Raw genomic sequence first — 23,777 nt, 5'->3', positions numbered from 1 at the left:
AGTGAGATGGATCCTTTACCTTTTACCAGGCTTAGTGCATCGTTGCCAAATCTGACAACACCTCCATCATATTCTTCTAGAGACAGAAACTTTCCCCGGTCACCAATCATGTGGTGAGAACAACCACTATTAATAATCCACTCATTAGAGTTGTCAATGTGAGAGACAAGTGCTTTCTTGTCAGGCACTTCTTTCTTTACAGCTACAAACACTATGTCCTCATTCTCTTCATCCTCAAATTCTTCATCAATAACACCCTCATCAACTGCAACAAGACAATTTCTTTTGTTTCCTCCTTTATACTTTCTAAACCTCTCTAGTTTATCCTTATTTTCATTGTTAGGACAGTTAACAGCTATATGTCCTATCTTATTGCAAGAAAAAAAAATTTAAGGAAGCTTACCTCTGTATTTTCCAGTGCCTTTTGGAAGTCTCTTGGCAGGAAGAGCTTCAAACTCCATCAGAATCTCTTCATCATCCATACCTCTGCTTTGCATGGATTCATGACTGGTACTTACTTCTTTTCCTTTTCTAGTTAGTGCAACAGATGCTCTAAAAGCTGACTCAATCTTCTCAACACTGCCATCATAGCTATTTAACTCATATGCTGTCAACTTTGCAATGATAGAGTCTAAGGATACCTTAGTTTTGTCAAGAGACCTTAGTTCTTGAATAGAAGTAACTCTGATTGCATAGACCGGTAAGAGTGATCTCAAAACTTTACTAACAACGGTGGAATCATCAATTGTTCCATCAGTGCTCTTGATGTCTCCAACCACAGTCTTGATCCTTATGCCATATTGTTTAATGGTCTCACCTTCAACCATCCTCATGTCTTCAAATTTTCCTCTAAGGCTCTCTTCCTTAGCTTGCTTGACATGCTCATCATGGCCATAAATAGTTTCCAATGTGTCCCATACATCCTTAGGAGTGTCCTTATCTTGTACATCAATGAACTCAATGTCGGATAAACTGCTAATAAGGGCTTCCATGACTTGCCCATTTTCTCGAATCTCTCTTTTCTGATCATCGGTTAGAGTGCCAGTGGGGATTACATAGGCATTCTCAACATAGCTCCAGTGTTGAGCACCCAAACTCTTGATATAAATTTTCATTATGTCCTTCCATATTTTGAAGTTATCTCTATTGAACTTAGGACCTTCCCTCTTCATCATTAAAGAAAGATCTTTACCTCGAGTGGTTAAGCTTATATCACCGAGGACCTGGAGTTGCTCTGATACCAATTGATGAATAATGATGAACAGCAAATACCCTAACTAGTACTGAGGGGGGGGTGAATCAGTACATACAAAAACTTCTCCACAACTTATCAAGTTAAAACAATGCTAACCTGTTGTCTTCATCACTGAACTTAACCATGGCAATACCGGTTAAACACAGTAAGACTTCAGACATCTAAACCAGTAAAACTGAATACTTCAAATATCATTCAACACTTGATAACTACTTCACCAAAACACATATGCATGTGTTGTATCAGTAATACCATAACCTTTAGCTTTGCATGCATAATCACCTAAACAAAGAGTACTGAATCATCACATGAAAAATGCACAACTCATGAAACACAAATTTTTCACGTGGAAACCCAAATGGGAAAAACCACGGTGGGGATGAATACCCACAGGCTTGTTTTTGAACTCTTTTGAAGCTCGTTCTGGTAGGAGCCTAATCTGGTTAAAGACTTTACAATAAGGTTCTATTAGGAACCGATCCTGTTAAAGATCACTCGGTTAAGGGATGGCTATATACCATGTTAAAGGTTACCTTGCTAGAGGATTTGAAGAACTCAATGAACTTGAGTCACCTGGTTAGAGGTTTTATAATAAGTCTTTTAAAGCTACCCGACAAAGGGATTTTCTTCTGTTGAAATGGTTAGAAGACAATAGATAAAACTCTGATCTGATAACAACACTACATGCTAAGGCATATCCTTTTCAATTCCTCTACTCTGCAATCACACTCTGCAGTTTTCCACTCCTCTACTCTGCAATCACACTTTTTAGTTTTCCACTCACTGGTTTGGAAAGTATCTCATCACTAGGATACACACACAACATTTTACAACACTTACAATAACAAACATCATCAACCTTATAGACAGCAATTAGGTCGGTAGCATAAACCCTAAACCTTAAGTATTTAGGTTTATAATTACAAGCGGTCCAATCTTGATCGTCCAAACACGTTGCATAGAATGAAACAATCTCAAACAAATTACAAGTCATTTTGCATCATCCATTCTTTACCGCATATAGAAATTAGTAACCCATCATGCTTTTTTCTCATACCGCTAAGAAAAATGTTCATTCTCGAGGTAGACATTTAATGCAATCGATCTTCACATGCAAGATCCTCAAGGAAATCCTTCATGTGCACAAAACTGACGTGGTATCTCAATCTCATCCTTATCTCTTAGCTAACTCATCATAGAATATCATCGGTTGCATCACACAAGCTAGATTGTCAAATCGGAAACCCTAGAGCTGAGACTACCAACCGGTAGTCACACTTAGTGAAACCCTAACATGAGTTCACTTCATCTTTTCATACCGATTCTCCAATGTGAACATCAATAACAACTTCTTCCAATCTTCATACCGGTTCATCTGTACCTATTGACATCAATGACAACATACATTATCATCATATCATCATATGCCAACAGTAATTAGGTGTTACATATTGTTCACTTGGCTGAGCAATTCCACCTTCAATGTCAAATTTTTCCACATTTTCACCTCCAATGTCAAAGTTTTCCACATGTTCACCTCCTATGTCAAAAACTTCTACATTTTCACGTCCAATGTCAAAAAAAATCATATTTGCACCAAAATTATGGACACCTTCATTGTCAACTCCCAAATTTTCACTTTCCATTCTCACGTCATGTTGAGCATTTTCATTATCACTTTCAACATGTTCAACATTTTCACTTTCAAAATCTACATTTTCATTTTCAATAACTTGTTCAACATTTTCAAATTCAATTTCCTCTTCACTTGAAGTAACATTAGCAATATTTAACATACCTTGTCTTCTCCTCCTATGACCTTCTCTATCTCTTTCTCTATACACTTCAATTTGGTCATTTGAAAGCTTTCTTTTGCATTTAGACTTACGACAAACACTACTCCCCATTTACCTCCACAAAGATGCTCCTAAATGATTGAAAATATAAGATTTGAATTTAAGAATATCTCAAAACACACAAATTTGTCTCAACATGTCTGAAAACCCATGATTGTCGACAGAAAATAGAATGTGAAGAATGTGGCCCATTGGAATCTACAAAATGGCCCAACGGGCTCTTTTTTATTTATAAAAATTGGATATCCGATATAATCGGATATCGGATATCCAATTTTAATGTATAAATTTGTGGTCCCAAAAATTATTCCCGTTGCCGCCTTTTTTTTACTGTTGCCACATTAATGGTAGTGGCAGAAATTGTATATCCGATGAAATTAGATATCCGATTTTAGTACTCATATTTTAGAGAGAGAGAGAGATTAGGGGAGGGGGAGAGAGAGAGAGATTAGGGTAGGAGGAGAGAAAGATTAGGGGATAGAGAGAGAGAGATTAGGAGAGAGAGAGAGAGATTAGGGGAGAGAGGGGGGAGGGGGAGAGAGATTAGGGGAGAGAGAGAAACAATTTGGTGTTGTAAGGGGTCATAGGATACAATATGACCCCTTAGGACACCATAGGACTCATAATGACCCAATATGGTGTCATAAGGGGTCATATGTTGTCCTCAGGGGTCATATGGTGTCCCATGACCCCTTATGACACTATATGACCCCTAAAGACACCATATAGTGTCATAAGGGGTCATATGACCCATAATGACACCGTATAGAGTCGTTAAGAGTCATATTATGTCCTAAGGGGTCATATGGTGTCTTAAAGGGGTCATATGACACAATATGACCTACAATGATATAGTTTGGTATCACAAGGGGTCATATGGTGTCCTAAGGGGTCATAGGACATAATATGACCCCTTAGAACACCATAGGACCCACAACGATCCAATATGGTGTCATAAGGGGTCATATAGTGTCCCATGACTCCTTAGGACACCATATGACCCCTAATGACACCATATGGTGTCATAAGGGGTCATATGACCCATAATGACATTGTGTAGAGTTGTAAAGGGTCATATTGTGTCTTAAAGGGGTCACAATATGACCCCTTAGGACACAATATGACCCATAACGACACAATTTGCTGTCATAAGGGGTCACATGGTATCCTAAGGTGTCGTAGGACACAATATAACCCATTAGGACACAATATAACCCATTAGGACACAATATAACCCATTAGGACACCATAGGACCCATAACGACCCAATATGGTGTCATAAGGGGTCATATGTTGTCCTTAGGGGTCATATGGTGCCCCATGACCCCTTAGGACACCATATGACCCCTAACAACACCATATGGTGTCATAAGGGGTCATATGACCCATAACAACATCATATGGTGTCATAAGGGGTCATATGACCCATAACAACATCGTATAGAGTCGTAAAGGGTCATATTGTGTCCTAAGGGGTCATATGGTGTCTTAAAGGGGTCATATGATACAATATGACCCCTTAGGACACAATATGACCCATAAAGATATAATTTGGTGTCGTAAGGGGTCATATGGTGTCCTAAGGGGTTGTAGGACACAATATGACCCCTTAGGACACCATATGACCCATAACGACCCAATATGGTGTCATAAGGGGTCATATGTTGTCCTTAAAGGTCATATGGTGTCCGATGACCCCTTAGGACACCATATGACCCCTAACGACACCATATGGTATCATAAGGGGTCACAAGGGGTCATATGACCCATAACGACACTATTGGTGTAAATAATTATTCATCATGGATATTATTACACCTTACTTAAGTTTACTTAGGATAATGCATTTCATAGTAGTTTGGGTATGAGACACTTGAGTGTTTGTGCCACATTGGGATAGTGTGTGTAGGAGAATTTCCACCTTTTATGGTGTCAATCTTGTTACTACTCTATCACATCCACTTATTGTGGAGTGATAATTCTACCTTTGGTGGGTGATCCACCTCAAGTGGAATATTTTATTGTTTCTCCTACCTACCACACCTATTTCCTACCTACCCTTGTTTCTTATTGAGTCACATGTCATGTTTGTGTGCTCACATATCCATAAAGCTTTGCCTATATATGCAAGCTCATATTCATTGTATGTAATAACCATTTTTATCTATTGATGAGAATACAGTTTATTCTTGTCCTATATCTTATCTCTTTATTTTGTACTTTTCATTGAGCCCTTGATCTTGGAAAAATCTCACATGGTATCAGAGCCAATAGAGAGTCATTTATTCGTCCTTGAGAGGCTTTATTGCAACATCAAGAGGTAGATTTGAGGAGCAACATCTTTTGGAGGCGTCCTAGACCAGATCTGACCTCTCCATTGCGTCCGGGTGGCTGTTTCCATGAATTTTGAGTATAAATTTGGCCTATTTTGGTGAAAGTCAAATTTCGGGCTTGGAGGAAACATTTTGCCCAATTTGGCCGGTACAGTATAGATTTCAAAAAAAAAATTAAAAAGGCGTAAATGATTTTTTTTCACAATTTTTTTTTTTTTTTCTGCAAAAAATCAAATTCGCAGAAATTTTTTCTATTGATTTTGAAAAGTTTTCTAAACAAAAAATCAAAATTTGTGGGGGGGTCCAATCACCCCTGCCCACCATACCCATACTGCATTTTTTTGCAGAGCTTTTATTGTACCTGTTGACATCCCAGCTGCTCCAGGAGACCCATCCACTACCGGCCTCCCCCGCATCCCATCGACAGTCCGCAGTTCACCGGCCCCGGTCACGTCACCCACCGGTCGATCCATCTCCCTGACCTCCAGTGCAGCGACAGTACTCTAAAACAGATAGCATCCCGTCAACCGGCTCCTGCAGACTTTCTCCCGCCTCCGTCATGACATTCTCCTTCCCGATGACCTCCTTTACTCCATCTACCACGCGGGTTGCCAAGTGGACCCTGCCATGCAGTCAGCAACACCGTTGGCCTGGTCAACTACCTAGTCAACCCTCTGCCTAGTCATCTTGCCATGTCACCAGATACATCAGCAACTGTACCTGCCACACAGAATGCCACATCACCTGACTGTACAGACCACATCAGCTATTTCAACCAATCAGATTCTGAAACGTCAGGCGTATGTACCGTACAGACGCCTAGTCAGCAAGGAGGTGAAGTTTTCACAACGGCTAAATGACCATCAAATTTAACCTCGTGTTTTTCTGACATCATAATTTTTTTTAAAATTGACAAGCCCCCCTTGTTGAGCTTTTTGATTTTGTAGTTCAACTTCAAATGGCCATATCTTGCTCTTTTTTGTTGCTTTTTTGGTGCAATTTTTTTTGAAATGGGCTACAATTTCGTGTCATTTCTCGTGGTGGCATTATTTTCTGATTTTATGGACATATTTTTCAGAAATCTCAGCTTTTGGTGACTTTACCTGTCCAATCCCCATTTCTGCAACTTCCACAACTTCATTTGGGCTCATACGAACTCCTTTTCATGTGCTTTTTTTTTTAAAGTGCATAATTTTTTGTCTACACTCATAATATGCTATCAGTTTACAACGATTTTGGGTAAAAATTGTACTTTTAGCATATGATCTTTTTTGGCCAATTTGGCACTTGTATTGCATAGATCTATCTTTTTGGTCTTTTGCATTGTATTTTTTAGCCTATTGGGGCAGTTGTAAAACAAAATCATAAGTCCACCTTGCCATTGTTTGCAAGTGGCCTATTGTACACGCACTACATATAAAGTGCCAAAATCATCATTTTGGGGGGTACTTTGATTGAGTGAATTTTGGGGGGTGTCTCTTGTGCTTTTTTGCTCTTGTGTTCCTTCCTTTTTCCTGCTATGGGTTCTCCTAAGTTTCCTCTCTTAACTCCTCATAATTATGCTACTTGGAAAATTGATGCATGGAGTAAACTTATGGAAAAAGGACTAACTCATTACATTGATGAAACTATTGTTGCTCCCACTGATCCTAAGGATGATCCTATTGGTCACTTGGATTGGATCACTAAAAATATCATGGCAATTGGTACCTTAAGAAAGTATGTATCAAAGGATCTCATTTTTCATATTGAGAAATGTACTCTAATCAAGGATGTTTGGCAAAAGTTTCAAGACTTGTATGGTCAAGTTGATGAGATTAGGGGATATCAAATTGATATTGATCTCACCATGTTAGATCCCAAGAACTTTGATACTATACAAGATTATGTCACTAAGGTAAAAGAGTTGAGGGCGCAACTCAAAGATTGTGGCATTGATAAAAAGGATGCTTAATTGATCTTCAATTTGATGGGCAAGCTTCCACAAGAATATGCAGTATTTGTTTCTAGTTTTCAAACCCATAGGATGACAATGGGTTCAAGCTACACAATGCCTACATTTGATGCTTTCGCTGAAATGCTGATGATGGAACAAACTAAGTTGATAAGCATGGGCATTCTCAAGGCTTCTAAGTCTCAAGCATTAGTGGCCAATCAAGGGAACAAAGGAAATCAAGGAAACGACAACTCAAACAAGAAGAAATGGCAATCAAATCCTAAGGACAAAGCATCACCTTCTCCACAACAAGGAGATTCATCCTCTTCCAAGAGGGACAATTCACCAAAGAGGGAGAGACCTACTACTATGCCTATTGTAAAAAGTTTAGTCATGAGGAGCATCATTGCCATTCTAAGAAGATTGATGAGCTCACATACATCCTCAAAAAGCATAACATTGATTTTCCTAATGTCTACAAGAAGGATGATTCATCAACTTCCACTTCCACACATTCAAAAAGGAAAAGGGAAAGCATTCATGGCTTCTACAAGTGGGAAGACTCACTCTTTTGGGACAAGAAATCGAAAAGCTCTTTGTGCTACTACAAGTCATGATTCATGGAGATGGCTTCTAGATTCAGGGGCTTCTCATCACATGACATCTTCATATTCTATGTTCTCTTCATTTGAGCCTTGCGCCATGCTGAAAATTTTGATGGGAAATCATACATACATGTATGTGATTGGGAAAGGATCTATTGCCATTAGGGATAACTCCCTCAATGATGTGTTGTGTGTACCCCATTTGACAAACAAGCTCCTTTCCATCTATCAAATCACACATGGCGCAACTAAGAGAATTGTGGAGTTCACACCTGAGTCAGTTTTCATTAGAGACTTGGAGAGTAGATCTATCATTGTGACTGGGGTGGTTGATCATGCATCTCGGTTATACTCCTTTTCAGATTTTGATGATGATGATGATTTCACATATGATTATTCTATACATGATGATCACACTTCTTGTGATGGTTCAGATTTTGAGGAGAACTTTGGGTACTTGAACATGGGGATTCTCACATGTGACCCCATTCTTGAGCCTTGTGTTTCATCTCCTCCTTTTGATATCACATCACCTATTGCACCTGATGATGCAGATAGTGTGATAGTTTTGCCTTCATGTGATTCAGTGCAACAGGTTATATCTTGTCTTCCAGCTTCAGTTTCATGGGATGAGTACTTGACAGACATTGTAGGTTTGTTTGTGGAATCTTACATTGCAGATTTGGGAGACATCATTGATGATATTCATCTTCTCTTTGATGATGAAGATGATCCTTCTTCGATTGTTGCGAGGGAACGCTCTGACCCTCTTATTCATTCTCTACATGATCATTCTTTTGAGGTTGGCATGATTGTGGATACTTATGTACAACAGTTGGAGGAGGTCTCTTTCTGTTTAGAGGAGACATGTGAGTCTTTGGGACTTGTTCGACATTCATCTCCACTAGATCTTGGAGTGCCTTTTTTAGTAGTGTGGAACAGTTTACCACCTTTGGATGGGGTATCTTTCAGCATCGACATGGGGACCCTTAAGCAGTTTTTAGAGACTTCATTCATCATGACTTTTTTTCATACATATTCCCTCCATGATTGGGGGAGACTTCATGGATACACCTTTGGTGTTGTTTCTTCCTAAGGGGAGGAATGTTGTTCAACGTTCGTGGAGCAGTTTCTTCATACATCATCAAGCTTCTATCATTGGTGCAGATTCTACATTGACAGGGGGCTACCTAACTTCTCTTCTTCTCTCATATGGGGGGGGGGGGGGGGGGGGACTTTTTCCTCACATGAGGTTTTGTTCTTCACATACTTCTATGAGAGTTCTCTTGTATAGCTTTCATCTCTCTTTTGGGGGAGGGTTTTTTCCCATTGGGTTTTTCTCTCTTTCCTCGCTTTGTGAGAGATTTCATTGCATTGGTTTGCATGAATTTGCATTTGTACACAGGTACCTAACATGGCCTCGTAGCCAGGACCCATCTTGCATTGCTTAGTTGCATTGTAGACTTAAGTGCATTCCCCTAAGTTGCACTTAACGAGGGGTGTTGATGTAAATAATTATTCATCATGGATATTATTACACCTTACTTAAGTTTACTTAGGATAAAGCATTTCATAGTAGTTTGGGTATGAGACACTTGGGTGTTTGTGCCATATTGGGATAGTGTGTGTAGGATAATTTCTACCTTTTATGGTGTTGATCTTGTTACTACTCTATCACATCCACTTATTGTGGAGTGATAATTCCACCTTCGGTGGGTGATCCACCTCAAGTGGAATATTTTATTGTGTCTCCTACCTACCACACCTATTTCCTACGTACCCTTGTTTCTTATTGAGTCACATGTCATGTTTGTGTGCTCACATATCCATATAGAGTTGCCTATATATGCAGGCTCATATTCATTGTATGTAATAGCCATTTTTATCTATTGATGAGAATACAATTTATTCTTGTCCTATATCTTGTCTCTCTATTTTGTACTTTTCATTGAGCTCTTGATCTTGACAAAATCTCACAAACACCGTATAGAGTCGTAAAGGGTCATATTATGTCCCAAGGGGTCATATGGTGTCTTAAAGGGGTCATATGACACAATATGACCCCTTAGGACACCTTACAACCCGTAACAACCCAATATGGTGTCATAAGGGGTCATATGTTGTCCTTAGGGGTCATATGGTATCCTTTCCCCCTCCCTCTCTCTATCTCTCCCTCTCTCTCCCCCCTCCCCCCTACTCCCCTAATCTCTCTCTCTCTCTCTCTCTCTCTCTCTCTCTCTCTCTCTCTCTCCCCCCTCATCTCATCCACATAAGATACCCTGGGAGAGGTACAAGGGTAAGGATCTACAAAATCCTTAAGGTGATTTCCATAGGAAATTAATTTTGTTAACAACATCACCATAATGCAACATAAATGATACATGAAAGCTTTGAGATCTAATTGAAAAGAAAATAATTTGGAAATCCTAACAACACAATATGACCAAGTGTTATGCATAAAGAGAAGCAACAAGAAATGAAAGAAACTCTTATCCAACACATGATTGTAGTAAATATATGCAAAATAGCAAGTAAATCCAATTTATTAATTGCCATTGAAAGTCTCTTATTTAAAATCTTAATTTGTTGGAAAAGAAGATCTAAAATTAGGACCTTTTTATGAAAATTAATTGAAATTTTGAATTTGATAAAATTTGAATTTGTGTTCGACCTTAGAGGTGTTAAATTTGATAAAGTACGCCAAGTTTTTGGATTTAAGCAAAAAAGTACAGTCAATTCCGTCTCCCAAAATTTCGGGAAAAAGCAAGGGACCGTGTTGAAAGTGCACATAGTCCGACCAACTTTTTTTGAAATTTGTAAGGATGATAGATATTCTGATTTTATTGCAGAATCCAAAAAAATAATTGATTTGGAGATGTGTACATCGGGCAAATTGGCACTCAAAGGTCAAAAATAAAAGCATTTTTAGAATTAGGGTTTTGTTGTTTAACCACTGAGTTTTCAGAATAACAAGATAGATTTGAATTGCAATTGTGAAATAAAAACCAGATCTGAAACAAGCAATTAAAATTTTGCACTTCACAAGCTTAATGTTCATAAAATGAAAAATTAGGGTTTCAATGCAATTAACCTCTAAAATTTGCAAATAGATCAAACTTGGAAATGAAAATTTGAAATTCAAATTGCACTTAATCAAATCTAATAATGAGAATTGAGAATTAATGTGTAAGACGTCAAGTTCACCAAAATGTAAAGTGGAAAATTGGATCCTAGTGACTCCCCACCTAGGAGAGAGAAAGGAAACCACTAGGATGATTTTCACTTGGAAGGACTTTACATTCAAAAGAGGGGCTTGAATCCACTAGATCCAAATCCAAGGGAAATAAGGATGTGAATTCCAAGTGGATTGCAAGGGTTTAAGTGTGATTTACCCTCTTTTGTAAATGAGAAAGTTGACTTGTTGACTATGTAGAAAAGAGAGATGAAATGAGTGAAATGAGGGGCTACCGGTTCGGGATCGCGAAGTAACTTCGGATCTGAGATATCTAGAGTGGTATGGATCTGCCCTGTGAATTTGAGGAAAAGTTGGCGGTATCATGCTGAAAGCGTCCACGGTCCTCCAAAAAACCCGCAAAATGAAAAGGGTTTCTCTGTCTCTACAAATGAAGCCCAAACTTGCAATTATAGTTGTGCACCTACAACCTACACATAGAAAAAGAGGGGAAGAAGGGTTGTGGATATGGGTTTGCCTCAGTCAAATCTCGGTTGAGGAATCAACCTTGAAAGAAAGTAATTGCAAATGCTTGAATGTAAACAATCGAAATGTATACCTTGTAGATCTGCAATTTGTTGACAATGGTTGCTTTACTTCTTGAATGTAATCACAAATGTTGTATGAAATGGCATGTAACATGACAAAATCCTAACACACACACATATGCTTGCCAATGAATCTTGTAAATGTTGCTCCCATGGATGAATGAAGAAGAAGACTTGATGAATGCTTGAATTTCGCCTATTGTGTATATTTCCTCCTTTGTCTCTTTTGTATCGCCCATTCATGTATATGCAAATGAGAGGACCAACTCCCTTTTATACATGCCTCAGAGGATCAATTCACCAAAGGCTAACATCGAGAAAGTTCAGAATCCCAAAATGCAAATAGGACCAAAGGGACCTATCTTGGGACCACCCTAAGAGGGGGGGACAGGGGGCACCACACCCTTGTCCTGCCCTATCTTAGGGTCCGGACAGGGTCCTGAGGTCATCTCAGGGCTTTAACAAGGAGAGGTTCAAGGTGGAAATGCAAAGAGAAGTCCTGGTTGGGAAGGAAGATGTTGTCGCCAAGGTGAGGACTTCAAATGTGGTTAAAATTGCTAGGGTCACAATTTTATGACACTACATATTGAAAGAAGGAGCAATAGAAAATATTGGGGTAGAAAGAGAGAGAGAGGTAGATAGATATAATGGAAAAGATAAAGGGAGAAGAAAGAGAGATCCAAGGAGAGGTAAGGAGATAGAGAGGGGAGAAAGATGGAGATGAAGATAGGGATAGAGATGGAGAGAGATAATATATAGAGATAGAAAGATGGTGGGAGAGATGAAGAGGGAGAGAGAGAAATAAAGATAGAAATAGGGATGGATAAAAAAAGGTAGAGATAGGGGGATAGAAACACACACACACACACACACACACACACACACACACACACACACACACACACATATATATATATATATATATAGAGAGAGAGAGAGAGAGAGAGAGAGAGAGAGAGAGAGAGAGAGAGAGAGAGAGAGAGAGAGAGAGAGAGAGAGAGATCTTTGTGTTTGTTTCCTTCTCCATCTTTATGTTTTAAAATGGACGCAAATTGGGTAAAAGGAGTAGAGTTTGAGAAGAATCTAATTCTCATTTGGATGCTCTAGATTTGTATTCTTTTGTATATGTAGACTCCAAAAACAAACTCATTTTTATTTTTTCAATTTCACTTAATGTTTTAAAATTATATTTTATAATATTAAATTTGGATTGCTTGAAGATTCCATTATCTTTAAATGAGAATTCTAAGATATTATTTGATTACACTAAATATAATTTCATATTATATTTTTCAAATAAAATTGTTAAATTTTCTTGTATTAATTTATATAATATTATACATAATATTTATATTTAATAATTTATGCTGAAACTATACTAAAATGTGATATAATGAAATCAACTTATAAATTATAACAAAATATTATATACATAAATAAAAAAAATAACGAATATGTTCAAATATATAATTTTATTATCTTATATTCAAAATATATTTAATATTTATATTATATAATAAAAAATATATACATAATAATAAATATGATTATAATATAGATTTTATATAAGATAAATATATAATTTTAATTAGAATTTGTAAATTACATTTAATAATTTATAATACATAATAATTATATTAAAATTTATAAAAAAATATTTGACTTTTGTTTTAATTGTTTTGATAAAAGGCATGGTAGGTATCAATTTTAAGTGTTCCTCTTCAATTTAAAAGTGATTAAATCACATTCAAGCAATAGCCACGTATGGTTGGATATTTTTCATAGTAAATGGGCATTCACCTGCTTAATTAAAAGAATAATGTATGACGTGACATGAAATTGATCGAGTTTGTATGATTTTTAAATATTGAATAAAGTTTTTATGTAGAATGATGTGTCTATTATGGTTTCAAAATGGCAATACGGATTGACTAACACGTGTGGTAATCGTGCGTTTTACATCGTCGATTTTGCAATAAACGGCTGTGATTGACTAACACGTCACTATCACGCTATACGAAAGGTCTGTTTTGGAACCAGAATAGCCGCGACTGAATGAATTGAGCATCTCCCGAAGTTTTAAATGCTTTGTGCTGTCAACAGTGAAGTACGAAACTTGTAAAACAAGAAGGGGGCAATAGGAAAAAACAAATGGTAGGCACGGGAAAAGGAAAAGAAACCGATTATGGAAAAGAAACAAAATCTAACAGTTGTAAAACTTTTGATCGTCTTACATGCATATTGAAAAAAGTAAACCGTCGATTTCAAATTTAAACTTGTCCATTTCATATAAAAGACACCTTCAACCTAATAAGAATATGTCCTATAATATTCCGAAATATTTTACCTATATATCCGAAAGAAAACAATAGTCCTTCAAAGTGAAAAAGACTGAGCAGGTGGTGAGTTTGACGTCAATCATTGTGCTCCAATCTACCCTTCAAGCGAATACCCTCCCTTCCGCACGTGGGCTCGAATTCCAGAAATATTGAAATAAATCGATTTTTAGATTGCAAAAATCTGGTATCATTACAGAGGAAAATCTTCTTACAGCTTGTAAACTACGAGGCCGTTTGAGATCCTCTCGTTTCCTAGTTATTTAACGCCCGAAGTCGAGACATTCATCTCTCCTCCTCATCTGTTATCGATCTGTAGCTGAAATTTTTTACCTTCTACAATGAATGGATTTCAGAATCAGAAGCCCCATCTTGTGGCACTGCCATTTCCATCTCTGGGCCACTCAATCCCTTTTCTGGACATGGCAAGGCTGCTTGCCTCACACGGTCTCACCGTTAGTTATGTCACAACAGCTGCTAATGCTCCCCGCCTGCAACACCATGTTATGGAAGCTGCAACGAATGGCCTCGATATTCGACTGGCAGTTATTCCGACGCCCGCTGTAGAAGGCCTAGACGGACGTGAAAGTGCCGAGCTTCTTCCAAGGTCGGACCACGGCCTTATTTTTCAGTTAGCAGAGAAGCTTCAGGAGCCTTTCGATCTCTGGATCGAGCAGCAGTTTCAGGGAGAAACAGAAACAGAAGCTCCCGTCTGTATAGTCCATGACGTTTTCATGGGATGGGCTCGAGAAAGTGCAGAGAAGTACAAGATTTCTTGTATTGAGTTCAACGCCTCAGGGGCTTTTGCAGTAAGTCTGTTGTACTCTGTCTCGCGCACTTTGCTGCAAAAGGAGGCGCGGAAACAAGACGAGGACAGCGTTGTGTTCGGTCTGGATCTGCCGCATTCTCATAAATTTCGTCAACATGAGATAGCCGACGATTTTTTTGATGGGGGTCCTTTGAATTCCAGGATCGAGTTTATTTTGCGGAGGTTACTGTCGATCGGGAAAAGCTCGGGTATGTTGATTAATACATTCAAGGAGCTTGAGCCGACGTATGTTGAGCACCTGAGGAATTTGACGGGCAAACCAGTTTGGGCCATAGGACCATTGCTTCCTCCAGGCTATTTCAGCGGAGCTACTAAGGGTAGCTCGAGGGGGAAAATGGCGGACGTGGGCGAAGATGAGCTTGTTCAATGGCTGGATTCCCAAAGTCCCCGATCGACTGTGTATGTTTCGTTTGGGAGCGAGACATTTTTGTCTGAGCAACAAACAAATGCCTTGGCGAGAGGATTGGAAGCCAGTGGGCAGCCATTCATTTGGGCTATCAAGCTTTCTCCGACCACTGAATCAGAATTTTCAGATCGCGCTACCAAGTATCTTCCCAGGGAATTCCTAGAGCGTACAAAGGGAAGAGGGTTGATCATATGGGGTTGGGCGCCTCAGCTTCTGATTCTTTCGCATTCCTCCGTGGCTGCTTTCATGAGCCACTGTGGATGGAATTCTACGCTCGAAAGCATTACTCTTGGAGTTCCCATTATAGCTTGGCCCATGTATGGAGACCAGTTTTTTAATGTGAGACTGTTGGCTGAGCTTGGGCTCGGGATTCAGTTCTGCGAACATAGACCTGGGCTTCCAAATGAAGAAAAAGTTGGGGCGGCTGTAATACAGGTGATTTGTGGGGAGGAAGGGAGGGAGATGAGGACATGCGCAGAGAAGCTTCGGGAGATGGCCAGAAAAGCTGTTGAAGATGGAGGATCTTCCAAAGCTAATGTGCAAGCGTTTGCAAGTCATATGCAGAGTCTGCGGCGCGTGACATGAAAAGAGGGCTAGTGTTATTGCAAATACCAGTTGGTTTAGGTGGCAGTTAATAATAAATTACTCGATCTGGTGCAAGATGTAACGTTTCTTTATGATCCTAGGAAAGGTTTCACTGTATCTGTGATATTTTAAAAGCAGCGTTTGCAAGTCATATGCAGAGTCTGCGGCGCGTGACATGAAAAGAGGGCTAGTGTTATCGCAAATACCAGTTGGTTTAGGTGGCAATTAATAATAAATTACTCTATCTGGTGCAAGATGTGACGTTTCTTTATGATCCTAGGAAAGGTTTCACTGTATCTGTGATATTTTAAAAGCTAAATAGCATTTAGGAAAGTTATGATGGTGCGGTCCATTCAGACTCCATTAAAGTAGGGAAGATCATCAGTAGTTGCTATTTAGGAAAGTTATGATGGTGCGGTCCATTCAGACTCCATTAAAGTAGGGGAAGATCATCAGTGGTTGAGCATGTATCAATTGTTGTGAGGGTTGTTGATACCTTTTGTTTTAAAAATTGAACAAATAAAACATATTGTTTGAAACAAAAAATATCAATTTTTGTTAGGAAATGTATCAATAGTTGTTAAGAAATGTACTAATATTGTAAAAAGTAACCAATCAGGTGATGCCATATAAATTGCACAACTATTGGGGTCTCTTTTGCACGCCTATTGGTTTCACTTTTCTTTGGGCTGTTTTGGACACCTTGGCAAAAAGCATGCTGATGTGGCATCATATTTGATGATGTGACCCTAAAACCTTAGTTATAAGCAGGGGACTTGCCAAGTAAGTTGTTGTAAAAAAATCGGAGTGATTTGAAATTTCCAATTAGGATTTTGAGAAGTTGGAAGTACTCTGCACAACTACCGGGTCCTTTCCCCTAGTTGAGAAATAAATTATGGATCAGTGTGAGAATTTTATTTCACAATTTCTTTTTACGACATTCAATAAGTTTGAATTAATAATTTGAACATTCATAATGGATCAAGATGTGTAAGGTGTAAATTCATTATAGGAAGTTTGTTGGAGTATATTCGAAAAAGTTTCGAGTGCCTTCCTTTATAACCTTTTTTACAGAAGTCTTTAAGATAATTCTAATTAATTTCATTAATTATATGCAAATGTCTTACAATAATGAATTTTGATGGAAAATAATGAATATAGATTTAAATAAATTTAAATGTAATATTTTGTTAGATTTGAAAGATAAAAAAATGATGAAGAAGATATCAATAATCAATTCATCAAAATGTTAGAAGTTTAAGTTTTGATTATACAAATGTCTCAAAAACTATCGACTATGTTTTGTTTAGGTTTAGATCATCTCTACTTGTGGACCTAATTAGGTTTAGATCATCTCTACTTGTGGACCTAATTTTCATGCCTATAGAAGTGAACAAGAATGCAAAGTTTTTGGGAATGAATTGGAAGGAATTCGACTATTAGAATTGACTTGCCCCGATTTTTTGATAGCTAAATTTTAGTAAGAATTGATCATATTCATAAGAAACTTTAGATAATTTGTTGAATCATGAGGGTCGTGTTCTTCATAATTAGACCCCTTGCTAGACCAAGTCAATTACTTCCTAATGGTGATTGAGGATAACAAGCATGCAATGGTCCTAAATTGATATCACACGGAAGCGATTAAAAAATGGTTCCTCTTTAAGCTCTTTGACCTAGATTTTCTTTCCCATTTGAGCATTGTTATTTGATATCAAAAATTGAATCAACGGGTGTCTTTAAATAAACAAAATAGCATATAAATTGACACAAATATGTGCTTGGTAAGTTGGCTCACTATAGCTAGTAGGGAAAAGATGATATGATTTATTTTGAATTTTAAGTTTAAACTTTAGATCTAAGATTGAATAAATAACTTGAATCAAGTCCACACCTATGTATTAGATCTAGGTGATGAATAAAGGATCTACATATTGGGATCATCTTAAGGTTAAGCAGGAATGAGGTTAATGTCTAGCAAATCTAATGTAATAGTAGGTTGGATAAATTACTACAGAGAGGCAAAGGTTTAAACTTGCCAGATACACCCATTAATATGGGTTTCTAAAATGTGTAACTCATATGGCTAGGATTCTACTTTAGGAAATTTCATCAACATCACACAAAATGTAGCCACGCCATTTTATTATTATTTTTATTTTCCATCATTGCCACTTAGTCACTCCTAAAACCTAAATCATGTGGTTTTGTAGGGTAGGAAAAAAATTTAGCGAAGAAGGCACTATGAATGGCTCAACACTACACATATACAATTGCAACCTTCTCATATGTATGGGGATTATATATGTATCTCTTGAGAAGACAAAATTTCCTCATAGCTCTCCACTTAATATTGGTGCACATGGTAGCTTGTATTTCATGGATGCCTACTTGCCTATTGCTTCTTGTTATATCTATTATATCCCACAATATAGATGTGAATCATATATTTCTTTACTTTAAACTATAATCTTACACTCTCTGCCTATGCATCGAGTTTATATTTATAAAAATTGACATATAGATATTGACATTTTTTGTATTTATACTATTTGTCCTTATATATGTTAACTATTTTATTTTGTTTCTAATGTGGTAGAACAATTCTCAAGTGCCATTTAAGAATTGCCTTTCTTTATGTTATAATTGTTGTTCAATATTATTCTTATTCTTTATAATGCATTACTCTTGAAGGATCATATAATCTATATCGAATCCATTCCATACTAAGGATCTCAAGCTACCAAAATCTATGATATCTCTATTGTTATTTCTTTTAAATGTTGAGCCATTTCTTCTTCTTTTTTTCGTCGGGGTATCCCCGCAGCCCCAACCCAGCGCCTTGACCTTACCCTGGTTCAGGCAAGGGGCGAGTTGGGGGCGAGACTAATCCCTACGGCCATGGTGCCATCAACGCCGCCCCTAGGTGTCTGTGGCAGAATAATTCTGGGAGAGAGAGTCAAACCCAAGACCCCAGGGAGCAAACCCAAGACTTAGGACCAACTACTCTAACCCGTGGGGGCTAATGTTGAGCCATATTGATATAAGATGGAATCTATTATTTTATCCTTTAAAAAAATTACATGTTCAAAAATACAAAATTGAATGCATTCAATCTATAATGTGTATGGAAATTCATCTGATGACATTAGTATATTATTCTCCCTATTTTACATTTTTTGATTTTCTAACTTGTGTTAAAATTTAATGAAGAAAAAAAATACTTGAGAAGAAAATTGCAAAATAATCTAATTTTATCTATAGGCTATTCATTTATGCAATCTAATAATCTATGTAGTTAAAATGTAAATGTTCAAAAATGTAGAATCTTAGGTCTAGTTGTGTGCAATGAGATTGTAAATGGATTATCAAAACTATAAGTTATTTTTATCTTTTTTCCTTCTTGATTTTTGAAAATGTTTGATCCATGGATTTGAAATCATAGATTTTTATTGGATAAGAGGTGATAGTGTAGATTGATAGAGGCAATTTTAAAATTTGATATATTAATTGATTGGTTTGATTCAAATAATGAGACTCGCATTTGTATATTAATTTTAAATATATTGAGTATTTGGTGGTTGAAGCCTCTGAATTGAACATTTAGTGCTCAATATTTATGGGAGATGGTATACATATGAGAAATAATAGTTTTTATTTATTTCAAGTTGGAAACATGTTCAATTAGTAAAATGGGTCAATGAGTTTGACTCAAAAACTGATAGCAATATCATAGTTAAAAGACTAGAAGTTGAACACTTGTTTATTATCTATTAAATAATAATAATGTAGTGATTCGACAATTATGTATGTGTTTGGACAAATTACTTGCAAGATTGTACAAACTATATTATAATATTTAATATTAGTTTTGTTATTTTTTCAAAAGTAAACTGTAATTGTTTTGAATAATATCACATTTTTCTTCATATAAAATATGCAATAAATCAAAAATGTTTATTCTTTTAATATTGACTCATACATAATTGCATAAAAGTAGTAAATAGGTAATATATGAAATAAATTTAAAATGATCAAGTACATGATACTTATTACTGATATCTTAATGTTCAAGCAATAGCATCCATATATTCTATTACTCAATAAAATTATGACAATGACAAGTACCAACATGCTCAACCGCTCTACTCCTCTCACCTAACATCAAATTTCTTTTAAAGCTCATTATATGCTTCTTACATAGTACACAACGGCCCCATTGATATTTAGAAAGAGTACAACGAGGTGTCTCAATCGATAATGTCAGATGTGACAACTGTGTCAGCATCTCCATTATTAATCCTCTTTTGAGGATTACGGTCCATAAGCTTATGAATCTCACGGGCAAAAGCTCGTAAATTTGACGTGGAAGATCCTCCTCCTCCCACAGACTGTTTAGCTAACTCCTAAAGTTCCTCCGCCCGTTTCCTCATCTGTCTCCCTTGTTCACTTCCCATCACCAGTCTTACAGCCTTCTCCACCTTTTTTTCATTCGGAATCTCATCCATGTGTTGGCAAAACTGAACACCAATGTCCAGTTCCTCAGTCACCAGCTTAGAGTTAAAATGCTGATCTGAGAACATCGGCCATGTGACCAGCGGGACGCCAAACAAAATGCTTTCAAGAGTGGAATTCCACCCACAGTGGCTCATGAACGCACCAACAGATGGGTGGGAGAGTATGAGCAGCTGAGGCGCCCAACCCCATATGACCAATCCTTTACTTCTCTCCATAAAACCTTCTGGGAGGTAAGCGGCCTGAGAATCCTGCATGTTCAGAGCTGTGGGTGCAGTTTCCGAGGACATTTTGATGGACCAAATGAAAACCTGACCGCTGGCCTCGAGACCTCTCGCCAGAGCCCTAGTTTGCTCTTGTGATAAGAAGGCTTGGCTTCCAAACGAGACACCATTGCATCACCTTCTCCTCGCTAATGTCCGCCATTTTCCCTCTTGTATGAGCACTACCCTCCGACGGTAAAACAGGACCGACAGACCAAAGTGGTCTGCCGTTTATTATGCTTTTCAAGTGCTGCAGATAACGAGGCTCCAGACCGTCGAAAGTGTTGACGAGCACTCCCCAGCGTTTAGTGATCGACTGCATCTTCCCTGCAACAAAATTTAGCATGGGATCGGCCGAGTCAGAGTTGAAATATCTCGCAGGCATCTGATCTTTGGTAAATATCAATGGACATGAGAGAATGTTATCGACTATAACAGTGTCGCCCGCTTTCCGCAGTGTGTTAGTCGAAATGGAGCGGCAGACGGCGTGAAAAATCGAGGTCGAGAAAGACCCCATAGTGTAGAAAACGACCCTGGGAATTTTATGCCTCTCAGAGGATCTGACAGTCCAGTCGATGAACATGTCGCTGATAATACACACTGGTCGACGACTCCCCTGCTGTTGGAACCAGCCGTCGAAGGGCTGCTCAAGGTTTTCTACTAAAGAAATTATGTCCAACGAAGATTTGGAAGGCAATAGATCCATGCTTTCTCGTCCCTCAGGCAGGCCTTCTATTGCTTTTGGGGGGAAAAGGCCTACAAGATGAATATCCAGACCAGCTGCTTTGCGGGCTTCCTCCACGGGACCTTTGAGACGCTGTGCAATAGTACGAGTGGTGACCTAGGTAAGGGTGAGGGAATGTGAAGCCAGCAGTTTGACTAAGTCTAGGAAAGGGATATAGTGACCCATTGCAGGATATGGCACCATCACCACATGGGGTTTTTGCAGAATGTCCATCTTTTCAAACCTTTGGATCTACAAAGAATCTTGCACTTGTTTGAAGCTTTGAATCTACACAGATAACTGATCTAGTGAAATCTTTTCAATGACTGCACTACACGGTAAAGATCTGTTTATATCGACAAATAGTACACTTGAAAACCATTACTGGTATTCAAAACCATAGGCTAACTAACATAATACTTCATTGGGTGGTTCTACGGTGGTTTAATGAAGTGGGATATACAATTATATCAAAGATAGATTGTCTTCTTGGTTATAAATTTGTCACATCTCAAGCAAAATTACTCTTCAAAATAAATTTTCTTACAGTTTTAATTTTTAATATATTCAATCAATATTGTTTTAATTTTTAATATATCTAATCAATATTTCATACAATATGACACGTATTTCAAACTTGTCTTATTTACCTTATCAAGATTAAATAATCTTGATCTTATTTCTTTGAAAATATTTATAAACTATAAGATGATCTTACTTAAAATAAACAAATGTAAATAAAGAACATTATTATATAATGTCAATTATTTTTCTTATAATGATTCTAAGATGTGTCTTATCAAGATTGTACATTCAATAAATTTGTCATATTTCAATCAAATTTATCTTTAAATTCGTTCTTATAATTTTAACTTATAACATGTATAATTGACATATTATAACAATTATTTACCTTAAAAATAATCTTATTCTAATCATTAAATAAAGATGCTTTACTTAAATTAAACAACCATAAATAAAGAAAATAAAATGCACCAAACTTTACCAAATTATTCTAATCATTAAATAAAGATGCTTTACATAAATTAAAGAAAATAAAATACACCGAACTTCACCAAATTAGCATTATCATTAAATGAAGATACATTACTTAAATTAAACACACATAAATAAAGAAAATAAAGTACACCAAACTTTATCTAAATTAGAGTGCTTTTTGTTAATCGTAAGGATACAAAATGATATTATTTTTACTTGGGAGAAGATATAGAATTTGGCTTTTTTCATTTAAATTGTTTTTTTTTTTAATTTATACATTTCTTGTTTGAAGATATATTTATAAAATATTTTTATATTTTTAAAATTTAAAATTTAATTTGAAATCAATTTGATCATAATTCTTTATTACTGATATGTCAATTAAAGGTGATAGATATTTTGCTTGTAAGTATAAATTTAATATTTAAAAGTCTAGTATTATTCATGTTTAGATCATCAAATCATTTTAGATCTTAGATCACTAGATCATCTGATCATTGCATCTTAAAATTGTCATTACTATTTGCACAAATATTGTTTGAAGCAATTATCAAAGCATCTTACATATTTGAAAATGTTATACTTGTAATATAAAGTTTAATATATTTGAAAGATAGATTAATTTTGGCTACAAAATCATATGTGCATTAACAAGACTAACAATAATATATTGAAATAACATCTATTATTAAAGCTAATCTAGTTAAATGGTAATAGTTTTTAGTAATTTTGGTATTATTAGAATTTTGGTAAACAAGAGATTATGTTTTTTGGTGGCATGTATATTTATGTATTAGAAAGAATGATTCAATGAATAACAGATTACAAGAATACTATTATAGAATGAAATGCTATCCTAATATTTTTTAGACTATCACCAATGTTATATGGTAGCCCAAACAAAATCATGTGTGGTGGATTATAGAACACTTATTATTAATCAGACTGAATTTGGAGGATAAGGACTACTATATATAGGTATAATTGTAGGTATAAATATAAATATTAATGTGGAGAGTGGAAATGAAAATGAAAGGGGGAAATAATAGGGATATTAACAAGATCCCAAATTTTTAAAAATATTATATAGAGGTTGTCGTAATAAAGAATAAAACGAAATTGAAAGTAAGATTTAATATTGTAGATTGAAAGCACAAGATTTCACATCATGGTTTTTTTGGAATTAAACCAGCGATATTATGTCAAATGATGAATAGAAGGTGTATCTGCCCAATGATGAACTCCAAAAATAATCCAATGATTGAAACCAACAAAACCCTTGATATTTCATGATGATAAGAATATATATACTAAAAAAAACTTGATAACAATGCTTTTCAAGTAGAGATATTACA

General features: G+C 36.6%; 1 protein-coding gene and 1 pseudogene across 1 annotated transcript; one reads left to right on the top strand and one right to left on the bottom strand.

The window, feature by feature from the left end:
- Nucleotides 1-14,236: 14,236 nt before the first annotated feature.
- Nucleotides 14,237-16,576, top strand: LOC131056908 (scopoletin glucosyltransferase). Its single transcript, XM_057991181.2, has one exon. It carries the CDS (start codon nt 14,443-14,445, stop codon nt 15,919-15,921), a length of 1,479 nt encoding a protein of 492 aa, XP_057847164.2. The 5' UTR covers nt 14,237-14,442; the 3' UTR covers nt 15,922-16,576.
- Nucleotides 16,577-20,073: 3,497 nt separating this feature from the next.
- On the bottom strand, nt 20,074-21,657 carry LOC131858083 (scopoletin glucosyltransferase-like; annotated as a pseudogene).
- Nucleotides 21,658-23,777: the final 2,120 nt, after the last annotated feature.

The sequence above is a fragment of the Cryptomeria japonica genome, chromosome 1, assembly GCF_030272615.1.
Source record: "Cryptomeria japonica chromosome 1, Sugi_1.0, whole genome shotgun sequence".
Lineage (NCBI taxonomy): Eukaryota > Viridiplantae > Streptophyta > Pinopsida > Cupressales > Cupressaceae > Cryptomeria > Cryptomeria japonica.
Note: the sequence above shows the minus strand (reverse complement) of the source record. Positions and strands in the feature narration are given on the sequence as shown.

Excerpts from the sequence above, each read along its gene's own strand:
- LOC131056908 (XM_057991181.2), top strand. The coding sequence starts at position 14,443 with ATGAATGGATTTCAGAATCAGAAGCCCCATCTTGTGGCACTGCCATTT.